At 46.6% G+C, this 11,412-nt stretch overlaps 1 protein-coding gene across 1 annotated transcript in view; it reads right to left on the reverse strand.

Annotated features, from left to right (window-relative positions):
• Trerf1 (transcriptional regulating factor 1) overlaps positions 1-11,412 on the reverse strand; it is a 136,302-nt gene that overhangs the window by 20,918 nt on the left and 103,972 nt on the right. The window contains exons 8-12 of the mRNA XM_048805727.1: positions 11,260-11,408; positions 10,366-10,432; positions 8,810-8,949; positions 8,576-8,679; positions 6,834-6,909 (exon numbers count right to left, since the gene is read on the reverse strand). Coding sequence (XP_048661684.1) covers positions 6,834-6,909; positions 8,576-8,679; positions 8,810-8,949; positions 10,366-10,432; positions 11,260-11,408 — 536 coding nt within the window. The remainder of the gene's footprint in view (positions 1-6,833; positions 6,910-8,575; positions 8,680-8,809; positions 8,950-10,365; positions 10,433-11,259; positions 11,409-11,412) is intronic.

Genomic DNA, 11,412 nt, shown 5'->3' on the forward strand with positions numbered 1-11,412 from the left:
TGTGCAAACCCAGCAACAGGAAGGAGAAGAGGGGCTTGGAGACATCTTGTGGAGTGGACATGAGCAGAGAAGGTTGGTGAGGTTTGGAGCTCTTCAGCCATTCTATCACCATTCATCAGATTCTTTCCAAAATCCCAGGCCTTGAGGTCCCCTCTCCCAACTGCTCCCACGAGTAGAACAAAAAGAGGAAGAGAGAGAGGATTAACTAACCAATTTAGCTGCCTGGGCTGGGGTTGTGGTTCAGAGGAAAAGCATTTGCTTAGCATGTGTGAGTCACTGGGTTCGATTCTCAGCACCACATGAAGATAAAATAAAGGTATTATGTCCACCTACAGCTAAAAAATGAACACACACACACAAAAAAGTGTGCTGAGGTTGTGGCTCAGCAGTAGAGCACTCACCTCGCACATGAGGGGCCCTGGGTTCGATCCTCAGCACCACATAAAAATAAATAAATAAAATAAAGGTATGTGTCCAACTACAACCAAAAAGTAAATATTAAAAAAAAAAAGCACCTCCTGTTCCTGTGGATGGAAGAATCACAGTCTTTGATACAGGAGTCCCCTGTGTTTCTCCTTTGCTAGCAAAGCAAGAAACCTTAAAAAAAAATTAGCTGACTGACCAAAAAGTCATGGTTCCTTTTAGGTGTCCATAAAAATAACAAACAGAAAACAGGAATAAAAATAAATAATAATAATGGAAGATCACCACAGTGACATGTCACACCAACTTATAAGGTGGTCAATCAGATGTGAAAGCACACACCTATAATCCGAGCTACTCAGGAGGCTGAGGCAGGAGAATCACAAGTTCAAGACAAGTTTCAGTAACTCGGTGAGACCCTGTCTCAAAATAAAAAATAAAAAGAGCTGGGATGGAGGGGGGAGGTGGCTCAGTGGGTAAAAGTGCCTCTGGGTTCAATCACCAGGAAGAAGGAGAAGGGAGGAGAAGAGAGAAGGAAGGTGAAGAGGGGAGGAGGGAGGAGGGCGGGGAGACGAGGAGGAGAAGGAAGAGAAGAAGAGTCACCACATGTGGAGGAGCACACCTGTAATCCCAGCTACTTGAGAGACTGAGGCAAAAGAAGTGCAAGTTTGAGGCCAGCTTGGGCAACTTAGTGAGACCTGGTCTCAAAAAATAAAAAAGGGATGGAGATGTAGCTCAGTGGTAGAGCACCCTCAGGTTCAATTCCAAGTACTGCCCCCCCAAAAAAAAATTTAAAAAGAGCTGAGGAAAACCTCTCTCTACATCAATGAGAATCTTTCCAACCTCAACCAGACTGTAAGTTTCCTGAGTTAGTGTAGAGTAAGACCCAATAAGACACTCACAGGGCCATCAGCCTTGTAAAGCCACTGTCCTATCTCTCCAGTAGACACATTTTTCTCCACTCCATGTCAGGCTCACCACCTGACTCTGGTCCAAAGAGCAGCCGGTTTCCAGGTCATTCTGCTACTGAAAAGCACGTCCTTTCATGTTTCTACATAGCCTGTCAGCTGCCACCTGACAGGAGGCAAACTGACTTGCTGGCCCATCTGTTATGGGGGATCCCCAGGCCCCGTGGGAGAAGGAGAGCTCGAGGCGGTTTCCAGGGCTGCTGCTCTGTAATGGGATCTTTCATCGTCCGGATCCCAGAGTGCATTTTGCACAACTTGTCCTGAAGAGGAGCGGGCTGCTTGCTTCCTTTCTTCTGTGCCATTGTCTTACTCCGAGGCTGGGGCAGGAAGCACAGCCTATAGAGGAAGAGATGGCTTCTCTGTATAATTCCAGGATCTGTGCTCACATGCGAATGACAATGCTGTGTGTGTGTGTTCAACAGGGCATCCATGAAGCAACGGGCAGAGGCTGGGCCAGGCAACAAATCCATTCTCACACGTAACACTACAACTGGCCTCCCAATCTCAGGACTGCACTCAGGGACTGAGACTCCACCTCTGGGCTCCTAGGTGAAATTCTCAAGCCAAAGCCTGGCACACACCAATAACATCTATCTGAATGCACCTCCGAAGGTGTGAACGTGATTCCGCCATTTACTCCTTTCATGACCCCAGGCTAGTCTACTTAACTTCTCTGTTTTCTCATCTATGACATGAGGATGGTGGCCATTGCCCTGTGATTGATTGATCCTAAGTAGGTGCCCAATAGATGCTCTGGATCTTCACTGGCCACTTGGAGAGAAGATTCCAAATCAGCCCAGGGTCACAGGCCACACACTGCCCCTCTGATGTGTGCCCAGGGGCCCTCATGAAGACCACGGGTTCCTGTGTGTGCTCCTTACTCTGAGTATTTATAATCCATGGCTGCTCCTGTTACTTCCCTCTTCATCTACTCCCTGCCTCCAAAATCCCTCTGGAATCAAACATCAAGGAAAAGCTCAGGCGGCTCTGTGTCCTGGGGTCTATCAGCACACAAGCACTCTCCTCATTCTTAGACAGGAATCTACGCCAACCTTTCTGGGATTCTGCATCTTGGATAAAGTCCAGGATAAAATGCAAAACCGAGGCAGGGGACTGCCACAAATCCTCCCCTCTCCTTCTGTCCTTCCTCTCTTGTAAGATCCCTGCTGCCCACTCAGCAGGCACCCCGGGTTGGTGGGCTGACATCCCCCCAAACTCATTTGTTCCACCTGGGGATTCCTGGCTATTGGGCTATTATCAGCAGGGGCCCCTAACAAGACGATTAAGGCTAATGACAAAGAGCCTAATTAACTGGATAAAACTGGTGCTGGAACAGTATCCAGAGGAAAAATGCTCTGAGCTTCGGTTGCTGGGAAACAGGCTCTGGACTGTGGCTAATTTTGGGGCCATCTACAGTGAACCCAGGCAATTAAAAAGAGACATGGAGGGGGAGAGAAAGTTTGAACACAGTATCTTTTAGATGGCTTTTCTGTCTTCCCTCCAGGATTTTAAAAACTTTTTTTGATGCTGTTATTGTAGTTACACCAGAAAGACAGGTTCGTCATAGTAAAAGAGGTTTATTTCATACCTGACTTCCCCTCTCTATAGGGTTTTCATAGTGGGTGAAAAGCAGATAATTTTTTTAGGGTACAGGATAAAACAGGCTGCTACCAAAGTTTCCCCTGGGGACAAAAGGGAGGGAGGCCCCAATCTGAATCCATATTTTGAACTTGTCCACTAAACATTTTCTTCACAAGTGCTATGACAGGCAAGGCAAGAGGATAAGTGTTAATTCCATTCCTGCCTTGAGGGGACTGTGTCTCTATCCAGCTAGAGACATGGGCAAAGAATGCCTGAAAAATGAAACCACAGTTGTGTTTCTTACAAAGTATTCTCTTGAGAATGTAATTCTGTCTCCTCATCAAACTGGGGCAGCTTCCAAGGCAGAGAACAGGCCTCCCCCAAGGAATGGGTGTTTCCTCTAGGTTTCCCTCATCTCTAGGGCTCAGGGCAGGGTTTTAGGACTGTAGGTGCCCCGGCTGTGGTGGAAGCTGATAGTCTCTATGACCCTGGCCAAGACGCCAGGGCCAGCTCTCAAGCCCCCTCCACTTTGTGCCCATCTGCAGAATGACCAGTTCGGTGGAGAAACCAAGGATTTGGATACTGCAAGCCAACTAATCACAACCAGGCACCTCCCTGCTTTGGTTTTCCCACACTTAGACATTCCCCACCCAGTGCTAACTGGGAATCACTGGAAGCTACACATGGGTGGACAGTGTGGGGGGCAATACCAAGAGAGGGACAGTGAGCTAGACCATGTGTCCTTGAGTGAACTGAGTGCTGGGAGCCACTGCCGCTGCACCTTCCTCTGAGAATCTTGTACAGGACTCAGCTGACCACGGTAGTAAGCAGCCCACCCCAACTGGTTGGTCCTTCATCCCCTGGCATGTCTCTTCTGGGTCCCAGCACTGATCACTTTTTCCTTTTCTTACTGAATTGCTTGGGATGGAGTGGGAAAGGGAAGGTAATGAGCAAACCAGGAAGTGATCTTCACAGGTCTGTGTCTCTTTCTCCCCAAAACTTACAGCCTCTCTCCCTGAGCTCAGCCTTGCTGCCTCCCCTCCAGGGCACAGATAGGCCCTGGAGAGCTGACTTCTTTCTCTCGGTAACTGGAAGCCTAATGTACAATCCCAGGACCAGGAGTTGGGATGGGTGATACTGGCCATAGCTGCAGAGCTGGAAGCTAAAGGAGCTCTAAAAGACAGTGTTCTGGTGAGGCTGGATTTGAGCTGACAGTCCTACTGGGGAGCAAGTGGATGGACCTCAACAGAAAAGCCAAGACAGTGTGGGGCCATGAGGGGTGGGATTCACCGCCACCAAGGAACCAAACAAGGGGGGTCAGGAGTGGAGGGAAGGAGGTGGGATATGGGATGGGGTGGACTCTGCCACCTCCTCTACTGCTAAGGGCATGGAGTTTGGTCAGACTTTAGGGAGCAGTGACCTCTGCCCTTTCTGTTCAAAATTCTAGAATATTCTCTGGGGCCTGGTCTGCAGTCACTTCCTGGAGAAAGCAAGTGACTAGCAGATATAGGTGAGCACTCTTTTCCTTGGAGATGCTGACCCTTCACACCTCAGCTCCACCTCTCATCTCCAAGGTCTCAAATGAGTCCAGCAAGCAAGAGTCTTTCCCTGTCTGCCTGGGGAGGAAGGGGAGGGCAGATGGGTAAGAGATTAGTTATGGACCTCCAACCCCAAATGATCAATTTATTTTAGCAGAGTTTTGGACCTTCTGGTTTTACAGTCTTGGTAATGTCTTGGTGCTTTTAACTTATTTTGCTTGGGACTACATGGGGCTTCTAGCCCACAGTTTTCCAGTCTTTTTCATGTCATGACACGCATAAAAATAATATTTATTTGACACACTGGGAAGGACTGGAGGGGAACTGTGTCATATGAAGTTGTTTATAACTGGACATGACTAACCCTGAGGCTCTGGCCACCCCAGCCACACTGAGGCAGAGGGAGGCAGCATCTCAAAGCCCACAGTTGGGAAGCTCCTTTTAGCCAGTCCACTATGCAGAGAAGCTTGGGACAGGCTCCAGGAGGCTGGACAGCCTGTCAGGGCTTAATGGGCAGCAGATGATGGTGGAAATTAAGAGAAGATGGGACTGTTTCCATGTCAGATTAAAGAGAACTCCCACATCTTTCAACCCACTCTTGGGACAGACAGGAAACGATGGAGATAATATTAAGAAATTGAATACTTAGGACACTGGTTCAAAGATAGATTTCTTTTCTTTTTGGTGGTACTGGCAATTAAGCCCAGGAGTGCTCACCATTAAGCTACATCCCCAGCCCTTTTTCTTTCATTTTTAGACAGTCTCATTAAGTTACCCAGGCTGGACTTGGATTTGCCCTCCTCCTGCCTCAGCCTCCCCAGTAGCTGGGATTATAGGCGTGTGACACCACACCTGGTTAATGAAGAAGCCTGGCCTGGGCTTGCTGTAAATATTGAGGGACTTCAAGCCTTTCCACCTAGTGACAACAGGCAGAAAGCCAACTCATGTGTAAGGCAAATGGTGGACACTTCAGTATCTGTAAAGAAGCCTTCACTTGCCAGACTTGTAATCCCAGTGGCTTGGGAGGCTGAGGCAGGAGGATCATGAGTTCAAAGTCAGCCCCAGCAAGACCCTGTTTCTAAATAAAGTATAAAAAAGGAAAGGGGATGTGGCTCAGTGGTTAAGTAACCCTGAGTTCAAAAAAAAAAAAAAAAAAAAAAAAAGAAGCCCTCACCTTAGGCCACATCTGGTCACCTGTACCAAGGACTGGAAAGAGTATTGCTAGGTCTGAATGCCCAGACATTCAGCATCTACCTGGGCAGGTTCTGCTCAAGGCATCAAGGAAACCCTCAAATGACTAAAAATCAAGGAGCACTTGAGATTCAGCCCCTCTGAAATATAGAGAACCAGGGCAGAATTGTGAAGACCTCAGAATGAACAGGCTTACCGGAGTTAATGGACATAAAGATGTTGACCTCAGCTTCCTATGTCACCTTTCAGATTCCCCAACTAGTTTCCCTGTCTCTGTATGCTTCACACTCCATTCAAATCTCAAAGGCATCTTCTTCCCTCTTACTGGTAATGCTGCCATTAATCCACACTCTCCTCAAACCCTGTGTGTATGACGTCTTTCTCCTGTCATTAGAGTGACCCAGTGTTTAAGAACTGCTTCCTCCTCCAAGCTGCACAGCAGGACTTTGTCAATGTCTGTCACAGCCACTGTTGTGTCTTAGTGCTCAGCACAGTCCTTTGTACACAGTAAATTTTCAATAAGTAACAGATGAATAAATGAATAACAGCAGCTAATAGAATGTGCCATACCTGGGGCTACAAATACTACCTCTTACCTTTCCAACAACTCTACGAGGGATAGAACACGAATCCCATTTTACAGTGGAAAAAAATTTAAGGTTAGCGGTCGAGTGCTTGCCTAGCATGTTCAAGGCCCTGGGTTCAATCCTCAGCATTGCAAAAAATAAGGCTGCAGAAGGCCAAGGGACTTGGTCAAGGGGTATAGCCAAGGTCTGGTTCCAAATCCCTGGGGGCTGCTGATGGGCACCAGCTCTGTATTGTACCCTCTGTGGCTCTATCCTCACAAATTCATGGGCCTCACTTCCACTTGTGCAAGCACATTCTACTATCACACAGGTCTTGGCACACCCATGAGAATCAGGAGTGCCTACCTAGACAAAGGCCTCACAGTGCTGGGCCAACGACACAAACATACCTATCTGCTGGGTCCCAGGAGGCTTGAGATCACAAATGGTGATTAGGACAAAATCAGCGTTATTTGTTATTAAAAATTATGAAAAAGCAACACAACCAAACATGCAAGCAGCCTGCTTTCAGGAATCAACGGGGAACAGAGCTCCTGGCAACCTACCGGCATAGTGGTAATTTGCTAAAGGATGACATTTTAACCTGACTGGCTTCTGCAGCAGCAGCATTTCCAGAGCAGCCTGTGGATCCAGAGGAGAGAAAAGGCAAGAGTCAGTGACAGGTCTGTGTATCCTAGGGAGATCATCTACCCAAAGGGGAAAGCGGTTAGCCCTGCTGAGCCCAGGGACGGAGGCACTAGAAAGAAGAGAGAGACTACTCTAATTGGAGCTTGCTTTCTATTCAGCCCCCAACAAGACTCCTCATTCTGACACTCTCCCCAGCCCATGCTTGGAGTCAGCTGGACATGTCACACTCAGGCAGCGACTGAGACTTCACTCCTTCCTAGGTGAGGGCCAACCAACCTCAGAGAGACGGGGGTTGTCTCTGGGAAGGGCTTCAAAGGAATGAGTGGGAGATTTGTAATTGTATTACACAAAAATCATGTCTCATTACAACTGAATGTAAGCAGCTGTATTAGGAATAACTACAAGTAGTCCCCCCAAAAAGCCTCACTAAGTAAATTAAACCTTTTAGATCTGCCTCGATGGGTTTTAAAAACAACACTGCAGGAAGTGTTTTTTTTTAAAGTGCAGTGGCGCACACCTGTAATCCCAGTTACTCAGGAGGCTGAGGCAGGAGTATCACAAGTTTGAGGTCAGTGTAGACAACTTAGCGAGAACTTGTCTCAAAATAAAAATTTAAAAAGGGTTGGGGGTGTATCTCAGTGGTAGGGCACTTGCTTAGCATGTGTGAGGCCCTGCGTTTAATCCCTGTACACAAAAACCTACCACCACCACCACCACCACAATAAAACACTGCAGGCAGAATTGAGCAGTATATGGAGCAAAGCCTGGAATCTTGATATTCTAAGTGTGACCCACAGATCATCAGTGCCAGCATCACTTGGGAGCTGTTTAGATGCAGAACCTTGGGTCCTACCTCACACCCACTGGAACAGAATAAGCATTTTAACAAGATTCCTCAGATATTCTTGTGCACATTAAAACTTTGAGGAGTGCTACTCTGCAACCCTAACCTCAAAGGGTGAAGAAGAGTTCTCCAACTCCTCCTAAGTGTATTCTTATTCTACACGAGTACTTGAAGGGTATCATGGCATTGAGACATTAGTTTACTGTTACATTTTCATAAAATCTAAAAACAGGAAGCTGGATACAGTATGAGGAAGACCATGAATTTATACAGAGAGGAAATGAGGTTACTGATGGAGTGATCTAGCCAGAAGGCAATAAGGGGACACCTGTAAAACTGTGTTAAAGATGGAAGAATGGAACCAACTGGTGAACTGTACACTTTTCATTGGATTAGAGGTAAAAAGATTCTGTAAACACCAACCTTTGCTAATTTTCATAGCAAGGAGGACCATCTGCAAGTGTGACAGGCTACTTTGGCAAACTCTTGTTTCAATAATGAGAATAACTTATACACAAGACAGTAATAGTTATTCTGATATGAAATATAAGACGGATGAAAAGAAATTCTAATTTCCTAAGACAGATGTGCTCACAATTATTGCTTAAGTACAGATGTGTAGAAAAGAAGTCCAACTGGAGTTTTTTTTTCTGCAGGCTTTAAAATCCTGACTTCTCACTGAGATAAGCAACACAGAGGCATGTGGACTGGCCATCATCTTACAAACTGTTTGTATGGCTCATGGGGCAGTACAGACACTTGGGGAAATACTATTCAGAATTCTGATTGTGACGCCTCCTTCTCATGGTTCCTTACCATCACATCACCTTTGGCCTCAAAGAGAGAGTGCAAAGCAAATTCAGAATTGGTCCCTCCACCTGGCAATGCACTTGAACAGCACAAATTCAGAAGATTCTCCACTGTTGGGAATAAAGAGAACCAGTGCATCAGAGAAAGCTCAGCATCATGGAAAAACACATCATCCTGGAGCCGGAGGTTCCAGTGAGAGCAGCAAGCTTCACCCACCCAGCATCTCCCTTATGCCAATACCTCGCTGCTGGAGGTCCTGGTTTTCCAGCTCTGGCCAGGGCTTCCATACCAGTGTGGCCTTGTGTGTGTCCTGGGCCAGGGCAGAGACATCCTGGAGTTCTGGGATCTCTGCTTGGAATCTCAAGCCAATGTTGATGCGTCTTTAGTAACAAGAAGAAAAACAACAGTGTGGTCTTGAATTTGATGGCCTAAGCCAAGGGCAACTGTCAGGAACTTGAAAAAGAAGGAAATCAGTTCCTTCTGCAAGAAGAACACAGGGGCATTTCCTCACAGTGTGACCCTAAGATTCCAGGCATGGCTTCTTCACTGAGATAAGGAACAGCTTTAAGATTGGGGAGAATTGTTAGGGGGAGCGAGGGAGCAGGCTCGAGCCTTTCTAGTGCTCTGTAACTGGAGTGGAAAGGGGGCTAATTCAAAGAGATCAGCTGCCCAGAGCATAGCTGATGGTACCATTTCATCAGGAAAGACAGATGAATATAAGGTTAAGGTTTGTATATAATTTTTTATCCCTTTCAGATCACTTTTACATACATTATGCTATCTGAGCCTAACAGAGATCTGTGATGTACACAAGACAGTAATTTAATAAGTTATTTAATAAGAGTCAACCCAAGTCTAGAAAGGTTAACTTGATACAGATAAAAACCAAAATGGGCCAGAACTGGAGTTTTCTGATTTCTGACTCAGTATACTCCACTACTTAGTGCCTTTTCTGTGGTTATCCATTGAAAGAACTTTTCCCTTCCCTAATACAACAGTGCCTCCTTATCTCCAGTTTTGTGTCCTATGGTTTCAGTTACCCATGGTCAACTGAGGTCTGAAAATATTAAGTGGAAAAATTCCAGAAATAAGCAATTTATAAGTTTTAAATTTTATGTCATTCTGGGTAATGTGATGAAATCTATCCCCCTCAGGATGTAAATCATCCTTTTGTCCAGAGTATCTACTCTGTATACACCACCCCTCTGTTCATCATTTAATAGCCATCTAGGATATCAGCTAGAGTACTGAGGCATTGCAGTATTTGTATATAGGGTCTGGTACTATTGGAGGTTTCAGGCATCCACTGGAGGTCTTGGAACATATCTTCCATGGATAAGCGGGGACTACTGTACCTCCTTGCCCATGCATGATTCAAGTACTCAACAAGCTCATCTGGAAGCGTGGCCAAGAATCTGACAGAGGAATTGGGAAAGCAGGAGCATTCAGGAGTCTCTTAAGAAGGTTGGACATCTAGACATGCCTCAATGTCACTGGGGATGTGAAAGCATGGCGGTCCACCTAGATTAGCTTATGAAGCCAGAGACGGGGATGCTAAGTTCTCTGAATCCAGTGCTTTACTCTTTCACTATGCATTTAGGCTTTGGCAAAGATCTTGAAATATTGGCAACTAGAGGGAAATAACAGTACTGAAGAAATACTAAAGTCCTACATTTCCACAACTTCTCTCTCATTGGCCTCTCTGACTTAAAGGTACTGACTACTTTTCTCAAAGCACTTAATCTCTTTCCTCAGCTTGAGACTTCTGTTCTAAAAAATAATTGTCTTTTTCTTACGGTTCAACATCCACAGTCTGCTCTCCAGGCCCTGGGGTGATCGTCATGTTGCTGCCATCAATGCTATCTGAAACAAACAACAACAACAAAACCTGAGGTTACTGGCCAACAGGGAAGCAAGGCTGAAGAAACTGAAGCAAATGAGCTGTTAACCTACCAGTTATAACAGGCCTACTCCTCCACCCAACCCATGTCCTTCACCAGAGAGTTGGATGCAATGTGGTTCTAGTGGCTCAAGGCCAGCCATTTCTCACACAGGTTGAGAAACCTGTCCCACACTGGCCTGTTAAGCTACGGTGTGGTTCCTATGCAAGTATTCTTGCTCTAGAAAGAGATCTTGACCACAGGCCTCTCATGTTTTGTTTTGGTAAAGACTTAGTCTTGCTATGTAGCCCAGTAGCTCAAAAGTAGCCTGGAACTCAAAAGATTCAAAGTGATCTTCTGCCTCAGCCTCCTGAGGAGCTGGGACTACAGGGTGGCACCATGACACTCAACTTTTCATGCTTGATCTTTATAAAGCCTGCTAAAATGTCAAGGCTTGGTCTTGCATATCACACCTAATCGCTACTAAATGTTTATTCTATGTCTTCCACCATCATCCAAGGCAGTCTGAGCATGTGCACCTAAAACTATTTCCTCATCTCAAAGAGATGGTAGGGATCACATCACTTTTTTCTCTCAATGAGACTGTGATTCCCTTGAGGATGAGGGCTGTATCTAATTCTAAGAATTTCTGAGCATCCCAGCACCGTCTCTGGTACATACAACAGATATTCCACAGAAATCGGTGGGGTCAATCATAGACAGCTGAAGAGCCTGAGCCCCCCACCCCCACCCCGCCCTGGGCAGGACAGTACCCAGCACAGACAGGGATGGGGCTGACGGGCGACTCACTGGAACGGCACAGCAGCACCCGCGGGGTGGGCGTCAGGGGCGTGAGGGGCAGCTGCGGGTGGGCGCCAGGGCCGTGCCCCGCGATGAGGACGTTGCTGAAGAGCCCCGAGCCCTGGCGCACTGGGCTCAGCATGGGAGGGGGCGTGTAGGGGG

This window comes from Marmota marmota, unplaced genomic scaffold (assembly GCF_001458135.2).
Source record: "Marmota marmota marmota unplaced genomic scaffold, marMar, whole genome shotgun sequence".
NCBI classification, from domain to species: Eukaryota; Metazoa; Chordata; class Mammalia; order Rodentia; family Sciuridae; genus Marmota; species Marmota marmota.